This window comes from Anolis carolinensis, chromosome 4 (genome assembly GCF_035594765.1).
Source record: "Anolis carolinensis isolate JA03-04 chromosome 4, rAnoCar3.1.pri, whole genome shotgun sequence".
In the NCBI taxonomy this organism is placed as follows: Eukaryota; Metazoa; Chordata; class Lepidosauria; order Squamata; family Dactyloidae; genus Anolis; species Anolis carolinensis.
In genome coordinates, this window is record NC_085844.1 from 119,279,547 (window position 1) to 119,301,158 (window position 21,612).

At 39.2% G+C, this 21,612-nt stretch overlaps 1 protein-coding gene across 1 annotated transcript in view; it reads left to right on the forward strand.

Annotated features, from left to right (window-relative positions):
* Positions 1-21,612, forward strand: part of f13a1 (coagulation factor XIII A chain) — a 149,305-nt gene that overhangs the window by 77,803 nt on the left and 49,890 nt on the right. The window contains exons 7-8 of the mRNA XM_062977690.1: positions 448-622; positions 14,551-14,689. Of these exons, the coding sequence (XP_062833760.1) occupies positions 448-622; positions 14,551-14,689 (314 nt within the window). The remainder of the gene's footprint in view (positions 1-447; positions 623-14,550; positions 14,690-21,612) is intronic.

Genomic DNA, 21,612 nt, shown 5'->3' on the forward strand with positions numbered 1-21,612 from the left:
ACCAAAGGTTGGGGACCACTGCTCTAGACAACTAAGCATACCACAGATAATTCCCCTCCCCTTTCTAGATTGTTTCTGTCCCTTTCCTCACTGTTTAAGGATAAGCACCTGGGAATAATCCATAAGTTCAAATATCACAACAGTCCATGATTTAAACTAGCCTGAATTCAGAAGTCAACAGGCTTCAGATTGTGGCTACCTTCCTATGGTTCCTGGTCTTCTCTGAAGGCTGTGATAGGTCTTCAGAAGCTACTCAGGCTATAATTAAGGGAAATATTTTGTTGATGACTTCTTGAATTTTATTACCATTACTAATTAACAACTTGTTTTTCAGCAGGGAACTAATGAAGTAGTACTTCTCACATCTCAATTGGCTATTTGTGAAACTTGAATTCTTATATATGAATATATATTACATGTATTATTGCAAATCTTTTTTGCCTTTAGATTAATGCTAAAGATGATGAGGGTGTGATTGTCGGGTCATGGTCCAATGTTTATGATTACGGAGTTGCACCATCAGCTTGGACTGGCAGTGTGGACATCTTGTTGGAGTATCACAGTTCCAGAGAACCAGTACGATATGGCCAATGCTGGGTCTTTGCAGGAGTGTTCAACACATGTAAGTGTAAGATGCAATGTGGAGCAAACAATTGTGTTGTTATTCTAGAGCAGTGGTTCTCAACCTGGGATCTCCAGATGTTTTTGGCCTACAACTCCCAGAAATCCTAGCCAGTTTACCAGCTGTTAGGATTTCGGGGAGTTGAAGGCCAAAAACATCTGTGGACCCCAGGTTGAGAACCACTGTTCTAGAACATTTTCATTCTAGTACAGTAGAGTCTCACTTATCCAACATAAACGGGCCAGCAGAACGTTGGATAAGCGAATATGTTGGATAATAAGGAGGGATTAAGTTATGATTTTACAAATTAAGCACTAAAACATAATGTTTAACAACGAATTTGACAGAAAAAGTAGTTCAATACGCAGTAATGCTATGTAGTAATTACTGTATTTACGAATTTAGCACCAAAATATCACGACGTATTGAAAAGATTGACTACAAAAATGTGTTGGATAAACCAGAATGTTGGATAAGCGAGTGTTGGATAAGTGAGACTCTACTGTACTTTTAAATTTTAAAAAGACTCAAAGATGGGTTCATATTTGTTAACATCATTAATTGACATTGAATAACAACATCATAATCTCAATTTAAAATATAACAAAAATATTTTGGTTTCAATTGACATTGTGCCTCCAGACATTCAGATCATTGCCACCAAAATTGGTGTTTTAATGCACAGCAATATGAAGAAAAAGCAGTTCTACTTCCACTCTAAGCCAGTAACCTGTAAAAGCCAACATAGCATTTGATGCACCACGTTTTCTTACCATAGGAACTGCCAGCCAAAGAACACAATGGGAGCAGAATCTACAACAACATTATGTCATGTATTAGCCAGTAGCATGTTAGTGACACGCAGAAGTATAAGATGACCTTATACCTACATATGTCTTTTTTGGTTTGTTGAAGAGGAAGGTATTTCCTTTATCTCTCCACAGTGATCAAATCCCTTGTTCCTTGATCCTATCACCTGTTTTGTAACTGGTGAGAGCAGTAGGCAATTGGAAGAGTGGGTGGCTGTGTTGCTCTGGGCAGGTGCAAGGCTGTATGCAATTGCAGAACACTAGAGACACAGCTGATAGTGATCACATCCTTGAATTCTAACCTCACTTTCCTGTTAATTTATATAGAACGTAGCTTTGAGCCTTACAAATACCTTGTTAAATAAGAGACTACAGCTGAAAGAGAATGGAATGCCTAAAGTCACCTAGTGAACCTTCTAGCAAAACAAAACAAAAAAGGACTCCAGTGCTTTGTCCTGCATTTGATAAATGAAGATAAGAACACGATATAACTCTCTTGAAGCTGAAATGAGCTCCGAGTTTGTTGCTGAAGCATAAATACTAGCACTTCCCTTATCTCTTAAAATAAAGATGAGGCACTTTAGATATGAAATGTTTTGAGCACTGCACTACAACTATGGAGAACAGGTTCAAATCTCCACTTTGAACCTTGGGAAAGTCACACCCTCTCAGCCCTAAAGGAGTGCAAAGCCAAGCCCCCTCTGAACAAATCTTGCCAAGAAAACCCCGTGATATATTCATTTAGAGTTTCCTTAAGTTGGCAATTACTAGGAAGTCACAGAACAACAAAAACTCCAGATGTTATTAGACTGCAACCCATAGCAGTTCTAGCCAGCATTCTCAAAGGTGAAGGATTATAGGAGTTGTAACCATCCAGATGTTGTTGAATTACATCTCCCCCATTTCTGCCTACAATTAGCAATTTCCATTAGGTAAAGGTAAAGGTTTTCCTCTGACATCAAATCTAGTTGTGTCCAACTCTGGAGGTTGGTGCTCATCTCCATTTCTAAGCCAAAGAGCTGGCGTTGTTCGTAGATACTTCCAAGATCATGTGGCCGGCATGACTGCATGGAGCTCTGTTACCTTCCTGCCAGAGTGGTACCTATTGATCTACTCACATTTGCATGTTTTTGAACTGCTAGGTTGACAGAAACTGTGGCTAACAGCGGGAGCTCGCCCCACTCCACGGATTTGAACTGCTGATCTTTCGGTCAACAAGTACAACAGCTCAGCAGTTTAATCCACTGCACCACCAGGCACTCCTGCAATTTCCATTATTCCCATCTATTCTGTTTAAAATAAATACTGAAATCCTGAAATCTGATATGGAATGCTGGAAATCTTTCTGTTGTTGGCTAAGACAAATAGCTTGGTACTTTTTAAAAATTAAGATATTAGACTATACAGCTCTGTTTATACATATATTATCTCATGTGGAAGAGAATTAAGATAACAAACACCCTAGCTGGCAGAAGTCCAGCGCAAAGTTATCTTCCCCTTCATATTCACGCCAATATTAGTACATGTTGCCAGCTATTAAAATACGTCTGCTTCTTGATTAATCTGTCTTCCCTTTCTGTCATCTGAAAACACACATTCATAGTGTATTTTGACACTGAAGCGGGCAAAATTCTGATTTGCTAGAAACAATCCCAATTAACCCTTTATCCTTCCAATTTTCAGCTGCTTTAAAAATGTCCCAGTTTGTGCCCTCTCCTCCTGCTTTCCTTTTTTTGTCTTCAGCATATCTTATTGCTGCAAACTTAATTTACAGTGCAGAAGTTGTTTGTACCCAGTTAACTCAGGGGTTGGGGGGAGAGAACAGAAAAGACAGAATTTTTCAGGATCGGGCAAAAGCATGCTGTTGTAGCCTCTCCTAGCTTGTCTGTCCTTTCTCATTACTAACCTTGGCCATCGTGACTAAAGTCTGTTGTTCCTTGGCCGCATCGGTCCCAATTCCCATCTGTGAAATATCACAGAGTGTACCTTACATACAAATAATCAAGCAATGTTATTATAAAACCAAAAGAAAGCGCAGTCACTTAAGTCAGTAAGAGAGTATTGTTCACATCTACAACCACGGCATGACAAGATACATTTCCACAAACACTGCAAGATTATGTTAAAGTAAAGGTCTAGCAATGTACTGAAATATCACAGCTATCTGCAAAGAAATTCACATATTATCTTGTTGATTCTGTACATTTTTCACACTTTAAGCAATCATACTTGGTTTGTTGCCCCCAATAACACTGTTACTGTGCTGTAGGGAACAAGAAAAGGAGAAATATATAACTTTGATATATGAAGGGAGGTGGGAGAGATTTAGGTAGACTACCAATCTGTTGTTTTCCAGTTGCTTTAGAGTACAATTCCCACAGTTCTCATCTATGCTATTAAGAGCCCCCGGTGGCGCAATGGGTTAACCTCTTGTGCCAGCAGGACTACTGACCAAAAGGTTGGCAGTTCGAATCTGAGGAGCAGGGTGAACTTCTGTCTGTCAGCTCTAGCTCCCCATGCGAGGACATGGGAGAAACCTTCCACAGGATGGTAAAACATTAAACATCTGAGCATCCCCTGGGCAACGTCCTTGCACACAGCCAATTCTCTCATACCAGAAGCGCTTTGCAGTTTCTCAAATTGCTCCTGACAGAAAATAATAATAATAATAATAATAATAATAATAATAATAATAATAATAACAACAACTTTATTTATACCCCACTCCATCTCCCGAAGGACGCAGGGCGGCTTACACTGGGACAAGCCCAAAACAGTATTACATCAATAAAAACAGTAACACAATAAAATCATAATATAATAACACATCTTACAAAAGTTAAAATAACTTAAAACATAGACAGTAATTCCAATCCATAGTCAAAGGAAACCTGTGCTATTGGGATTAATGGGAGCTTTTGATCAAAACATCTGGACACATGATTCCTACTTCAACCATGTAACTACTGGCTGGAAGTGTCTGAAAAAAACGGAGAATTTGAGTGAAGATGTCAGCAAGTTGAAAGTGAACAAGCTAGAAAATGGTAACTTGCAGGCACAGGGAGAGATGTAGTTGTAATCCTAAGTTACAAATTGTCAACACCAAGAGAAGGTAGCTGATTTGGGAACTTTATATCATCCAGTGGTGTTGGATCTACCATCTGGCACCATCTGATCTTAGAGTCCAATGCTGTGACTTCTTCTGCCGACTATGACCTGATGTTCCTCTGGCACAGGATGCAGAAAACTATCTCAGGGTAGTTCCCAATGAAAGGCCAATAGCATCTGAGAATGAAGATCAGTTGAGTTCCATGGTATCTACAATAATAATAATAATCTTTATTTGTATCCCGCCAACATCTCCCTGAAGGGTCTCAGTGTGGCTCACAGAAAGCACTCAGTAATAGAAGAATATACAAATACAACAAAATACAAAAAGATAAAAAAATTGTAACAATAAAATTAACCTAACAATTTTACTTAAGACAACAATAAAACCCCTCTTAATTAAAAATATTATAAAACCCAGCAGGCTTAGAAAATCACGGCTGTATAAGTATCAGTCCCATAAAGTACAGAAGTGAGGCGAGTCACTAAATCCTAGTAGTGATTAAGGCCGTAATTACTACTCATGTACATCAAGACCTCTAAATAATCTATATATATAAAAGAGTGATGGCATCACGGCAATTCACAAAACAACAAAAGTACAGGCCCCCCAACCTCAAAATTTGACAACACAACCCATCATCCACGCCTCAAGGTTGATACAACAAAAAGAAAAGAAAAATAAAGTCCTAATTAGAGGGAGAGCAATAATTTTTTTTATCCAATTGCTGCCAGTTTAGAGGGCTAATCTCTGCCCACTTGGTTGCCTAGCAACCAAGGGACAGCCAGGTTTCAGTTAGGGGACAGGCAGATTTAGGCTTCACTTAGACTTCTTCCACAGATTATCTAATTTGCACTGGATTATATGGCAGTGTAGATTCAAGGCCCTTCCACACAGCTATATAACCCATTTATAATCTTATATTATCTGCTTTGCACTGGATTATCTTGACTCCACACTGCCATATAATCCACTTCAGTGGGCATTTTATACAGCTGTGAAGAAGGAGCCTCATATAATCCAGTTCTGAGCAGATAATATAAGATTAGAAATATACAGTAGAGTCTCACTTATCCAACGTAAACAGGCCGGCAGGATAAGTGAATATGTTGGATAATAAGAAGGGATTCAGGAAAAGCCAATTAAACATCAAATTAGGTAATCGTTATACAAATTAAGCACCAAAACATCATATTATACAACAAATTTGACAGAAAAAGTAGTTCCATGCGCAGTAATGCTATGTAGTATTTACAGTAGAGTCTCACTTATCCAACATTCGCTTATCCAACGTTCTGGATTATCCAGCGCATTTTTGTAGTCAATGCTTTCAATATATCGTGATATTTTGGTGCTAAATTCATAAATACAGTAATTACTATATAGCATTACTGTGTACTGAACTACTTTTTCTGACAAATTTGTTGTCTAACATGATGTTTTGGTGCTTAATTTGTAAAATCATAACTTAATTTGATGTTTAATAGGGTTATCCTTAATTCCTCATTATCCAACAAATTCGCTTATCCAACGTTCTGCCGGCCCGTTTATGTTGGATGAGTGAGACTCTACTGTACTGTATTTACAAATTTACCACTAAAATATCACAATGAATTTAAAACACTGACTACAAAAACATTGATTATGAAAAGGCAGACTGCGTTGGATAATCCAGAACATTGTATAAGCGAATGTTGGATAAGTGAGATTCTTCTTTAATATGAAATAATTACTGGGATAGAATAATGCAGAACAATATAATCTCTAAAACCAGGACAGTAAATAAACAGGGGAATTCCACACAGGAAACAATCAGGGCCAGCTAACACCTCCCAACAAAGTATTCCCATCATCAAAGTCTGGCAAATCCTGTTTTCTCAGGGCCACAGACAGTAGAAGCACATAAAATATCGCAAACAACACCACTCTGAAAACAAGGGAATTCCAGACAGGAAACAATCAGGGCCAGATAACACCTCCCAACAAAAAATTCACTCAGGGAGGAAACAGCCAGGCTTTAAAGCTGCAAGGCCATTACATCCTAATCATTTTTCCTAATTGCAGCATTCATACTTGACTCCAACAAACAAAAAAAACCAATCAGAAATATTGTATATTCACAACCTTTAGGAAATAATATCCCCTGATGGCGCAGCGTGTTAAAGCGCTGAGCTGCTGAACTTCTGGACCGAAAGGCCACAGGTTTGAATTGGGGGAGCGGAGAGAGCCCCCACTGTTAGCCCCAGCTTCTGCCAACCCAGAAGTTCAAAAACATGGAAATGTGAGTGCATCAATAGGTACTGCTCCGGCGGGAAGGTAACGCTGCTCCATGCAGTCATCCCACATGACTTTGGAGGAGTCTACGGACAACGCCGGCTCTTCGGCTTAGAAATGGAGATGAGCACCAACCTCCAGAGTAAGACACGACTGGACTTAATGTCTGGGGAAAACCTTTACCCTTTACCTTAACTACCACCAATTCCTCAATACTTTATTTCCCATACCACCAGACTTCGCCACAGCAACGCGTGGCTGGGCACAGCTAGTCACATACAAATTCTATCAAAAATCTGATCATCAACTTTTCACATTGATAAGGGAAAACACTGGGCTACAGCCATAATCTGGGCTGTGGGTGCCCTGAGTTAGGCCCATGCACTGGTGAATACAGCCCATCCACATTGCACACTACTTTTCCAAAAACCCAACATGGTTTTAAACAACAATGAACTTCTCAACATTAACAATCATACCACATATACATTAATGAATAACAATTCCATTTTAACAAAACTCTAGGGAAAGTCTACACAGCCTACCAATAAAATCAACATCCATTGGCAATCACATTAATCTTTGAAAACACACATTTGGTGTTTAATATGTGCATATCTTAGATCAATTACATCCAGTTTTAATTTTCAGCTATTTGGGCTTCTTACACTTTATGGTTGCAACACTTTAGCTTTCCAAGGTTACCATATTGAATATTTTGGGACAGTCATCTGTTAAAAATGCTAAAACACTCTGAAAAAGAAGGAGGAAAGCCATTAATCTTGAAATTGTCAGCTGAATTATTTCCAGTGAGTCCTGATCATTCGTGTGGTAGAAGTCTGGGAGGGCATTTGAATTAAGCTTAATCAATAGATGCATATAGTATTGGATGCATCCAGGTAATTTGTCATCAGACAATTAAAATGAATGTGTGATGTTACTTGTCTGCATAAAGCACTATAGCTACCTCCACACTCCACAATATTGATGACTGAAGGGTGGTCAAAGAACTTAGCAGAACCTTTAAGAGGTGTTGGTGTAGTTTCTAATATTCTACTACACTCCGCAAACTGTTGAGCTATCTTATGTGTCGAAGCCAGTGTCATTGTAGATGCAAGGCAAATTTCTCAATAATAGCCGTTTTATGTTACAACGTCCTTGCTAGCTTGCTGTTATGTGGCTTCAAATCAATTTTGAATTGTGGCAACATTATCTTAAGGTTTGTTTGTCAAGATTTCTTCAGAGGAGATTGCCTTTCTCTTAGGCTAAGAACGGGTGATTTGCCCAAGAACACTCAGTGAATTTCCATTGCAAAGTATGGCTTCATACCCTGATCTCCCAGAGTCCCAGTTTATATCTCAAGAAGAAAATGTGATGGATACATTTTCTGTCTGTCTAGCCAGCCAGCCACCCATTTATCCATCTGGATATAAAAAGCAATATTTATTGAAGATGTAACTGATGATATAGTATTTAATGTTAGCACCAGCTTCTGCCAACCTAGCAGTTCAAAAACATGCAAATGTGAGTAGATCAATAGTTACTGCTCTGACGAGAAGGTAACGGTGCTCCATTCAGTCATGCCGGCCACATGACCTTGGAGGCGTTTATGAACAACGCTGGCTCTTTGGCTTAGAAATTAAGATGAGCACCAACCTCGAGAGTCACTCCCATTGCTTAGGGAAGAACACACAGCCTTTGTGGAATTAATGGCTGACATCTCTCAGTAATAGATCTTCAGTGCCAAAGCTGGAAGGAAACCATGGTCTGCAATTTTGGAGCCATTGTATCTAGTGGTTTCCACATCAATAGACACATCTCTTGATTTTAGTATGAACTTTAAAGAAAATATCCAAAATCCTCAAGTAGACTCCCAACCCTGAATGGCTCATATATTCAGATTAAAACTAGAACAAATTAATTGCTCCAATGAGACTGGAATCACCCGCCACCATTGCTCCCCAGTCACAAATAAACTACTGTTAACAGGAAATGCCAGGTAGTAATTCTGGGAAGCTGTATATACTTTGGAACTTTCTATAGTGAGATATCATCATAATAAAGGTAAAGGTTTCCCCTTGACATTAAGTCTAATCGTGTCCGACTCTGGGGATTGGTGCTCATCTCCATTTCTAAGTCAAAGAGACAGCGTTGTCCATAGGTCCTCCAAGGTCATGTGGCTGGCATGACTGCATGGAGCGCTGTTACCTTCCCGCCAGAGTGGTACCTATTGATCTACTCACATTTGCATGTTTTTGAACTGCTGGGTTGGCAGAAGCTGTGGCTAACAGCGGAAGCTCACCCTTCTCCCCAGATTTGAACCGGCTACCTTTCTGTCAGCAAGTTTAGAAGCTCAGCAGTTTAACCCACTGCACCACACTGAGGAAGTGAGGTTTCTTTGACATCTTTCAATGTATTTGTTTGGAGGTCCCTCTCATCATCTTTTGGTGACTCTGGGACTCCTGACTTTGGATTGCAATATTCACAATGTTGTGATCCAAACAGGCAGAGTTACCATTAACATTTCACTAAAGTACTCTTATATTTGAAATATGGGGAAATGAATGGGCTCTGTTATTCATTTTTATTGAATTTAGTTATAGATATACACATATGCACTCTTGTCAGGGAGGAACAGAGACTGTTCAGTTTTTAGGCGCATTACATTCATCTCATTACATTGTAGGTAAGGCATCATATGTTCATAAGGACTTCACCCTTATATCTTATCCTTTTCCTTAGGAATCATCTTTATAATGAGCACACAGAGGAACCTAAACTTAACATCTTAAACATAACATCTGTGGAAGATGCATGCAGGCATCCTAGGAAGATGATCATCCAGTACAAGCATAATGAGAAATACATTCTTTTCATATATCTTATCTTTATTGTCTGAGCCTTTATCAGCTAGAAACAAAGTTATTATACACACAACTGTCGGAGATTGACACTCAAAGTCAGCCTGAACTCTTGTCTGCCCTGAGCCAATTTTATAATCTCTATCCGCTCAATCAAATCAAAGATATTTGGTAGCTTCCTCTAACATAAACAACAGTCTTCTAGTTAATCAGATCTTACTAACCTTTACTTGGTCAGGTAATACCTAGAGGCAAGTGGTTCTTGCCATCAGATTGCATCAGCCATCTGATACTAGTAACCCCCTGGTTCATTACAATCATTTGTTTTGGTTCCCTTTCAAGCCATTTATCCCTTTATAATTTTGTTTATAGTTAGGTTGGCTTTCTGCCCAGAATCAGTCAGTGCCTATGTCCTTGATATTTCATAAACAATTTATTTTACAAAGATGCTTACTCAAGCTTCAGGGCTTTAAACTTTGCAAAATGTAACCCAAGTTAGCACTGAGCCTGTAACATGAGATCCATCTGCCATCATTCCTCCCCGGTCATAGATAAAACTTTGCCATTGGAGCTCTGTTAACAAGAGATGCTAGGCATTACCTAGGAGGTTGCATACACTATGGAAGTTTCCACAGCATATACTAGATGACAGAACTAAACAAGGACGAATGGCCTAATGAAGACATATTTGTGTGATCTCTAAATGTGAAAGTATTTGGTAAAAAGAGAACCAACATGGTATCATGGTTTGAGTGTTGAACTACGACTCTAAGGCCCCTTCCACACAGGTAAAATCTTCACTGAAGGTTATTTGCCAAGTTTGCTGTTGTTGTGTACCTTCAATACTGTTAATGTATTGCAACTGATTGCATCATCCAGAATGTACCATAGTGTGGAAAGAGTTAATTGCCAAGAAGCTATGATGACCTTGATGCGTGGCTGGAACTAGGGAGTATCCAGACACAAGTGTTTGTGCATAATGATTGCATCAGTTCAGTTCAGTTGAGTTCTGTCTGCCTAGAGTTCGAGTCAAGTTCTGTTGGATAACAGAGCAGTCCTGTGTTTGTCTGTCGTCTGCAAGTCTGTCTGTGTTGATTATTGCTGTATACAGTAAAACTTTGTAAATAGTTTTACCAACGTCTCTGAGTGTCTCTTCATTCTGCGTTCCACTGCTTCCATCCAACTACTGCTGCGCTGCAAATACTCTGACAAATACATCCTGACTTATGGATTCTAAGACGCCTTCCACAAAGTTATATAAAATCCCATATTATCTGCTTTGAACTGGATTATATGGTAGTGTGGACTCAGATAATCAAGTTCAAAGCAGATATTGTAGATGATCTGCCTTGATAATTGTGGATTATCTGCAGCCAGGAAATCAGAAGACGTTTACTTCTTGGGAGGAGAGCAATGGCCAACCTTGATGAAATAGTGAAAAGCAGAGACATCACACTGGCAATGAAGGTCCGCATAGTTAAAGCAATGATATTCCCCATAGTAACCTATGGATGTGAGAGCTGGACCATAAGGGGGGTTGAATGAGGGAAGATAATACTTATGAACTTTAGTGCTGGACGAAAATCCTGAGAGTGCCTTGGACCGCAAGAAGATCCAACCAGGAAATGGGAATAATGCCTGGCTGCTCACTGGAGGGAAGGATATTAGAGGCGAAGTACTTTGGCCACATCATGAGAAGACAGGAAAGCTTGGAGAAGAGAATGATGCTGGGGAAGATGGAAGGAAAAAGGATGAGAGGCCAACCAAGGGCAAGATCGATGGATGGTATCCTTGAAGTGACTGGCTTGACCTTGAAGGAGCTGGGAGTGGCCACAGCTGACAGGGAGCTCTGGCATGGGCTGGTCCATGAGGTCACAAAAAGTCGGAAACAACTGAATGAATAAACAACAATAATTGCCTTGATATCCTGGGTTCTATGGCTTTGTGGAAGGGCTCGAGGAGACCAGGGTTTGAACCTCCACTTGGCCATGGAAACTCACGGGATAATCTTGAGCAAGTCACAATCCATCAGCCTTAGAGGAAGGCAATTGCAAACTTCTGAACAAATCAAAGAAAACCCTATGATAGGAACATCTTAGGGCCCTTCCACACAGCCATATAACCCAGAATATCAAGGCATATAATCTACAATATCTGCTTTGAACTGGGTTATCTGAGCCCACACTGCCATATTACCCAGCTCAAAGCAGATAATGTGGGATTTTATACAGCTGTGTGGAAGGGGTCTTAGGGTCACCATAAGTTAGGACGATTTGAAGGCATACAACAACAGCAAACTTGACAAAGAGCCTTCAGTGAAGATTTTACCTGTTCAGCAGTTTCATACAGTAATAGGCCATCCTTCAAGTACCTTAATCAAAGGTCACTGAGGATTTAAAAAGTCAAGTCTAGCACTGACTCATGCCCAGAAAACAACTGGGAGACAATGAAGCACTTTCCAATATTTTATAAGTATACAAGCCAACCTAAATTAGGTATGGTGATGTGGTTTGCCTCGGGCCCTTAGTAAGATACTCTGCCAGTAACCTTTCTTTTGCATATAACCTAATAATTATACCATTTTTGTGCCAGCTTTTTTCCTTGTTAAAATAGCAAAAAAATAAAAAATAAAACAATCTACCAAAATTAATAGTCTAGGCTGGCAAAAGAACTCCATTATTCTGGAGGAGTAGATTGAAAAAAATAACTTATTTTAATGTATGCTGTATTAGACAAATCAGATTGCATAGATACATCATTCAGTCTATTTTTATATTGCAATTTTTCCATCATGAATACAACACTACTAATATATGGCAGAGAAAATCCATTCGTTAGGGAGTAAACATTCTGTCTTCTAAATCCAGAATATTTTTGCCTGCCAGTTCCCATGCTCTGCAGTTTCTGATTTTATTATTGTTTAGATAAAAGTCAAAATGTGGGAATTTAAAAATTATTTTAGCCAACCATTAAAAACATATTATGTGCACAGCTATTTTAAGAAGTAGTATGTGGGTTTTTTTCCATTGGAGAAAGCAAAGTAGGACCGGAGCACTGGGCAGAGATTAATATGCAGTTGGACAAAGGTCTAGTAGTTGATAGTAACATCTTTAGTTGGAAGAGCCAGCTAGCAGGTAATAGAAAATACTTATGACTGAGCTTAGAGAACCACTGCCAGTCAAGATCAACAATATCAATGCTTTCAACGGTGCTCCATGCAGTCATGCCAGCCACATGACCTTGGAGGTGTCTATGGACAACACTGGCTCTTGGGCTTAGAAATGGAGATGAGCACCAACCCCCATAGTCAGACATGACTAGATTTAATGTCATTAGAAAACCTTTACTTTTCCCTTAAGGCACCAGATACTATCGAATTTTGGAAGCTAAGTAGGGTCAACTCTAGTTCATACTTCGATTAGAGACTATCAAACAATACCAGGTGCTGTGGGCTATATTTCAGAGGAAGGAACTGGCAAAGTGATCTTAAAGTGGCCTTGCCTTGGTAAATACTGGGAAATTCATGAAATTTATTAAGTAGATGTGTTTCTGGTTACACTCCAAACTAATATATACCCACAAGTACAACAATATGCACTGGTAAATGGTCAATAAACCGGTATAAAATATAAACTTATATTGAATGATATACAATAAGTGCAGAATTTAAAATTGTAATGTTAATGCTCCGTACATCAAAATGATGATATAACCCAACAATGCTTGCTCTATACATAAATTTGCCACTTGTGAAATCAATGTAGAACACATGACCTGTTTTGACTCTTAGTCTTCCTCAGGTGAATTTATCTGAGAAAATTATATGAATTAACAGGACCAACCTAGCACTTCAAAAACATGCAAATGTGAGTAGATCAATAGGTACCACTCCAGTGGGAAGGTAACAGCGCTCCATGCAGTCATGCCAGCCACATGACCTTGGAGGTGTCTATGGACAATGCCAGCTCTTCAGCTTAGAAATGGAGATGAGCACCAACCCCCAGAGTCGGTCGTGACTGGACTTAACGTCAGGGGAAACCTTTACGATAACATATCCACACAAATACAGTTTTAAATCTGATATAAGTCCTCACAATTGTACATTCACATGAAATGCACTTTACATCCCTCTCTCAAGTTTGTATTCTTATATCTTTTTTCAGTGGTGGGTTCTAAACAAAAGGAAAAAATAGTGGCTACAACAAAATCAAAAGTTTTAAGATTTCAACTTCAAATGTTTATATACATATACGTATACTCACAGTGTTTGTGGATTTATGTATTTCTGTGATACTCTGCTGACTCTGTTAGTTCTTATTGCGATATAGAATGTTCTTTGGGATCACCCATAATAATCCCATTATATTATGGATGATCCCAAAGAACATTCTATACTCGCAATAAGAACTAACAGATACTGTAAGCCCCATTTGACTCCTGGAAATGTTAAGAACTGCAAAACTTACTTGTCTCATTACTCATGCAGAATTTGAGAACATCATTAAGTGTCTGACCAAATAAATGGAAGTACTTGTTTTCCATGTTTAACCTTATAAAATGTGAAAGTATCATTTATTGTCTGATCAGTCTTTAATGCGATGAAGTGCAAATAAACTCTGATTTAGGAATCTCCAACAGAGCACGCAATATTCTGGTCATCAATTCTCCAAGTAAGGTTCCCAAGTTTTCTCTAAAATGAATGAATACAGTAACTGCAAATCAATAACCTTAGTCTTGTTGGAATTTATTGATAACTTGGCCTGCCCACAATAATCCCATAGGGGGCATTATTTGAGCTATACATCTTCTCGCCATTCAAATATTTCCATATTGGCTTGCACAAATCTTTTTCTTTACATTCTGCATTTCTTACAGTTTTGAGATGCCTGGGGATTCCTGCAAGAGTTGTCACTAACTTTTGCTCAGCTCATGACAATGATGCCAACTTGCAGATGGATGTCTTTGTGGATGAAAATGGAAAGGTGGATTCCAAACTCACAAAAGACTCAATCTGGTAAGTTTTCGAGGATGATAGAACCTCTACAGTGGGCTTTCCAGTGCTGGAAAGTCACACAAAGGTAAATGCTGAAATGGGGTCTGTATTTTTATTATATGAAATCCACAAGTTGTATAAAAGCAGGAAAATATACACACCAAACCTAGCAATGTATCTGCCCTTGCATATTATTTCTTCTAACAGAAGATGGCAACATATGGCTCACAGGATCAATATGACCCTCAGGGCAACTTTTGTAGCTACAGCTGTGTTCTTCTGTCACTACCGCCACCACTTTCCTTTTACCTTCTCTGGAGTCTTCTTTTCTGTATTTTCTTCTCTTATATTCCATTTTCCTTTGGCATTTCCACTACAGTGATAAATGGTGGCAATTTGGATAGCAGCCATCAAATTTCATCAGCAGTAAATTGGATTTCCGTGAATTCTTGGATGAATTCTAGAAGGTCCAGTGTGGGATGTATCTATACTGCAGTTTGTTGTTGTTTATGTTAATGTGGAATTTGTGTATTGGTAGTGTTTAAATGAAATTTGTGTCTTGCTTGTATTGCATACTGATTGCATCATCCAGAGTGTACTATAGTCTAGAAAGAGTTAAATATTGATGTTTGGCTGGAACTGGGGAGTGTCCAGACACAAGTGTGTGTGCATTGCTGATCTGTTCTGTTCTGCTCTGAGTTGAGTTGAGTTCTGTCTGCCTAGGTGTTGAGTCAATTGCTGTGTTCGTCTATTGTCTGGAAGTCTGTTTGTCTTGATTATTACTGCTTACAGTAAAACTTTGTATATAGTTTTACTAACGTCTCTGGGTGTCTCTTCGTTCTGCATTCCACTGACTCCATCCAACTACTGCTGCGCTGCAATTACTCTGACAGTTTATTTATTCAGTTGCTACCGACTCTTTGTGTCCTCATGGACCAGCCCACACCAGAGCTTCCTGTTGACCATGGTCACCTCCAACTCCTTTAAGGTCAAGCCAGTTACTTCAAGAATACCATCCATCAATCTTGCCCTTGGTCAGCCCTCTTCCTTCCATTTTCCCCAGCATCATTCTCTTCTGCAAGCTTTCCTGTCTTCTCATGATGTGGCCAAAGTACTTCATCTTTGCCTCTAATATCCTTCCCTTCAGTGAGCAGTCAGGCATTATTTCCTGGAGTATGAACTGGTTGGATCTTCTTGCAGTCCAAGGCACTCTCAGAATTTTCATCCTGCACCACAGTTCAAAGGGTCTACCTTCCTTCACTCAGCCTTCCTATGGACCAGCTCTCGCATCCATAGGTTACTACGGGGAATACCATTGCTTTAACTATGCGGACCTTCATTGCCAGTGTGATGTCTCTACTCTTCACTATTGATAGCACTTTAATAGGAGTTGTAGTTTTACAAGGTCTTTAGTCTCCACTGCCTATGACTCCTCAGCATTTAGTCATGGCAGCTGTAGTAGTGTCAAATTGCATTAATTAATTAATGTAGACACCCATAGACAACATCCCACGAAGTTTCTTATATTGTCTTATTGTTTCAGTGATATTGTTGGTTTCCCACATTATAACAAATATCAAAATTTGAAATTCCTACTAACATTTATTTTTAGTATGAATTCCATCATGAGATATTTCATTATGGTGCTCTTATTATAATTATAGTGGGTGAAAGAGGATCACCTTTACCAGCATCAAAAAACCAGCACAACCGTCAAGGAGAATTAAATGGATATCACATATTGCATACTATATTACTTATTATTTGTAGATCTCATTCCAAACGAGACGGAACAGAGAACCTATGCTGAGCATAAAAGATGTCGAAAAGAAGCCCCTTGTCCCTTTCTTGTAATTGCAAATGATCTCTTATTTATTTCATGTTTGAAGTAGTTGTTTTTTTGAAGTTTCCAGGCCATTGTCTTAGAACAGAAATATAAATATAAAACTATAGACAATAAAAGCGATTCAACTATGAAACATAGAAAAGCAGCACAAAAACATATGGCAAGGATGAAACAGTTTGAAATGAGAAAACTGTAAAAGGCTGGAAAAATAAATGTTCCTTTGCCTGATGTCAAAGGGATCTCACAGCAGGTCTTGGGCAACCTTTGCTGAGATATTAATAACCAGGGTGGCACCACACCTCACTTTGTGTGGGAAATTTGTTTTTGGACCTCATCACACTAGAGCTTGGATCCGCTTTAAATTCACTTTTGGAAGGGGGCTTTAAACAGTTCAGCCAGACAGGTCCTGGGTCTCATCAAACTGCAAACCCCTGAATTCTGCAGGAGGCAGAAACCAGATTTAAAGTGGATTCATGCTGTAGTGTGATGAGGCAGTTAGTCTCTTCTTTGTACAGCTACTTCCTCCATGATTTAGTGCTTTGCAGTGCTTCTACACTGTAAAGTCAATGCAATTTGAGACCACTTTAGCTACCATAAGTATTTACCAAGAATGTTGACGGCTCATCAAACTACATCTCACAGGATTCCATAGCATTGATCCTTGGCAAATTGCATTAATTCTACAGTGTAGATACACACCATATTTATTTCTGTCAATATAATGCTCACTTTTTTTGGCCAAATACCCACACCAAAATCAAGGTGCACAAATATTTTTTTGATTTCAGGGTTTTGAAAATTGAGGTGCGCATTAGATTTGATGGCGCACTAGATTTGGGTAAATACAGTAGTTCCTCCTGTAACTTTCAGGGCTGGATATCTTTATCTGTAGCAGCAGCAGATAATCTATAATGGCAGTTAAAATGATGCCATTGTGTGGATAGCCATCCCCATGTCACTACTGATGTCACTGAAAACCTGCCACCATCAATGTTTCTTCCACTGACAGAATTCAGCCATGTTGGTCTGGAAGATCACTATATTTATTTATTTATTATTTATTTACAGCATTTATATTCCGCCCTTCTCACCCCAAAGGGGACTCAGGGCGGATCACATTACACATATAGGCAAACATTCAATGCCTTTTAACATAGAACAAAGACAAACAAACATAGGCTCCGAGCGGGCCTCGAACTCATGACCTCCTGGTCAGAGTGATTCATTGCAGTGATTCATTGCAGCTGCTCTCCAGCCTGCACCACAGCCCGATCTTGTAGCACCTTTGAGAGTAACTTAGAAAAAGAAGTCATGGTAGAAGCTTTCATAAACTAATTTGACTCATTGCTCAGCTGCTGTAGGGAGTCCAGATGACACACAGCTGAATGTAGAAATGCTGCATTCAGTCATTAAAGTGGGTCAAGAGGACACAAGATTTACTTTGGAGATCCCAGGAAACTCAGGGAAAATACTGGAGTGTTGGGAGTATGGTCAGCAGAATCAGGTTGGATCCCTCCAATTGTCCTCACATCCAATAGATCCACAGTTACACTGTCCACAACAATTAGCTCTCTGCCAGAAGCTTGCTGCTAATATGTTTTTGCTGCTTTTATGTTTCATATACTTAATTTTCACATAGTTTTATATTGATTTGTGACATTCTTGAGTTATATTCCGTTTTATTTATTATGACTTGTTTTATTTCTGGTGATTTAAATTTTTTGACTTGTTATGTGTTTCACTATTATTTATGTTGGTGTTTTGTTGTAAGCCGCTACGAGTCCCTTTGGGAGATGGGGTGGGATATAAATAAAGCATAATTCATTACTTCATTCAATATCACCTATGTGACCAAAAACCGAACATGACCACAAAGCCCCTGGCAAAGTGTAGCTTGTTGCTGATGATGCAGTGTTGATGACAGCACCTGCAGTCCTGGTGGACATGTAAATGGCAAAAGAACTCCAGAGATGCTCCTAGGCTGCATTGAGGCAGCTACATAGCACTTTAATTCAGATTATTTGACAAGACACCATATATATATATATATATATATATATATATATATATATATATATATATAAAATTTTAAAATGTGTCTTATGTTTTATTGATTGCTTATTATGTTTTTATATTTGTGTCTTTGATTGTGGATGATTTTATTTTGTATTTTATTGTATTTTAAGATGTTAGAAGCCGCTTTGGGTCCCTTAGTGGGAGAAAAGTGGGATATAAAGATTTATTATTATTATCACAACAACATTGTATGACACAGCAAACAAGATAGATATACTGGATTTCGTATCACAAAATCACAAGTCGAACACTTCCCAAGTGTTTGGACTGTGTGATGTATTTTTGGATGATGCATGGATAGTAATTTTGGCAGATAATAATTTTGTCAATGTCTATTGTTTCCAAATGCCAGCTGAGATCTTTTGGCATGGCACCCAATGTGCCGATCACCACCAGGACCACCTGTAATGGTTTCTGCCAGTCTTTGAAGTTCAATCTTGAGGTCCTGATAGCGGCTGAGTTTTTCCTGCTGTTTTTCGTCAATGTGACTGTCACCTGGGATGGCAACATCAATGATCCAACCCTTTTTCTTTTCCACAACTCTGATGTTGTGTTCCAGAACTTTGTCAGTCTGGATTCGGAAGTCCCACAGTATCTTTGCGTGCTCATTTTCCAATACTTTTGCAGGTTTGTGATCCCACCAGTTCTTTACTGCTGGGAGGTGGTACTTGAGGCATAAGTTCCAATGAATCATTTGGGCCACATAGTTGTGCCTCTGTTTGTAGTCTGTCTGTGCGATTTTCTTACAGCATTATTATTATTATTATTATTATTATTATTATTATTATTATTATTCAGATAAGTGTAGACACACTCTGAGTCTCCTTCCTCTTGCATCTGAGTACGTAAACTGAGGGCAGTTCTTCACAGGGACTAAATTCAAATTAGGAAGTGGATTAAAAGAAACTGCTTTCTAGTGCAGAGTGCCCATACAAACACTCCAGGCACCAGTTCAAGGCTGGGATGGTGGCTAGAGTATTGAGGATCAGAACCAAACCTAGGAATGATTTTTTCCTTACCCAGTCTGCTGAGACATACTGATGTGCATCACTATGTCTGTTCGGGATCAGTGCTTGACCAAGGACAGGGCACAGGAAATGTGAAGGAGTGAAAAGAGACAGTACTCTGGAAATTATGTGGTTTCCCTCTCAGGGGAGTAATGATTTACCTTCCAGCCTGCCATGTCTCAGTGTGTGTGTGTGTTTGTGATTTAAGTGCTTCAGTGTTAGTAGTGTTCTGACAAGACAAGTACTCCACATTTTCCAGTCCCGGGTTTGAACCTGGCATGGGATATATTCTGATGGGCTGCAGTGCATATTTTGGCTTTTTCCAGACACTCTGGTGAGAGTCTCAGAAGCACTACAAGATCCCTTGGCATAGTAATATCCCATTGAGACAAGATATGAGTTTTTAAGACCAAGGACCTCTTCAGATGTGCCACCAGGATCGCTGCGGATTCTGGTGGTACACATCCAGGAGTGTGAGAACCTGTCGCCCCATGCCCCGCATTGTCCCGGCTTCCCCCCTACCTACATGGGGGAAGTGTCCGCCAGCCAACTTGCCCTGTTGAGGGCAATGCAACCATGGGAAGCCTCCCGTGTTGCTGCCACCAGCTTTTTGTGGTGGCAGCTCCAGTTCCACAGCAGTTTTGCTATGGAGCCGCCTTGAAAGTACTTCTCCAGTGTGTGATAAGAGCTGGCAGGCTCCGTTGCAAAGCTGCTGTGGAACCAGAATTGTCGTTGAAATTTGACCTATGCGAAGATGCCCCAACCTTGCTTATGCCTGGGAAACCTCATGCACAGAGAGCATGCACTTTGTTTTCACAAGAAAATACTCTCCCAACAACTTAATTCTCATATATCATGTTTCTAAACGTAAGCATTGGGATATGAGTAGTAGTAGAAGCTACAGTGTTTGGTGTGGGGAAATGTGGCTGGAGAAACTGCACAGGGGCCAAAAGCTCACTTTGCCTGCCCCTGCTTTGCCATAGCAAACAGTTTTGTTTTTGCTTTTCCTGTATATATACTGAATGTTTTCAAACCTGTCTCAGCCCTTCATTCATTAGTGCTTCTTCCAAACCTATCCCAAAATTAAATAGAGCTTTGCAGATCAGCAATGGTGAAGAGTAAACTCCATAACAGTTGAAATCTTGTTTTCTCTTTGTTTTTCCTTTGGGGTGCTTGATTACTTTTTGAACTTCCCCTTTAATCTCCTCTCTTTGTGGCGTATTTATTGCTACATGATGCACATAACCTCTTGGGGCATACATTAATTTAACCTATGGTTTTTTTCCATTTCTCCTCTGTGTCCTTTTTCTCCACTCCATTTCTACTGTTCAGTAGAAGCATTACCTCTAAGCTATTTTGTATCATAATCGTGCTGTGATTTTAATGCAGACTTCTCTTTTTGAAGGGCAAATATAATCCATTTAAAACTATTAGGCATGTCATATTAAGTATATGTTTTTCTTTCTCCTGTTATCCCTAACATATGTATTTCTATTAAAATCTACACTGCAAAATTATTCATTATCCAAACAGAATGTATCCAAAATATTTAGACTTTTCTTTCAAACAGAGCAGTTTCAATAATTTTAATTAATTTAGGATAACCACTGGTTAGAGAAATTGTTAAGAATATGAAAAAAAAAAACCTCACCCTTTTGTAGTGATTTGCCCAAAGACAGATCATCTTAGCACAGAGAGACAACATGTCACAGATTTGCCAGTCCCCTGTGAGATCTCACTTCAAGCATAAGGCTGGGACACTAAGTGGGGTTTTCCCCCCTCTAGAGTGTTTTTTTTTTTTTTGCATTTTGCATGAAATGTCACTGCACAAAACTAATCCATTTTCTCTCTATGAATCCGAACACATCTATACACCACAAGAACAATGAGAAGCTTGACTGATCATGTTGGAGACTAGCCTAGCAGGGAAGTAAAGGAGAGAATTCCAGGAGAGCAATAAAACAAGCCTTTTATTATCACAGCTGATGATAAGGCAAAACAGCCGTAGGTACCCA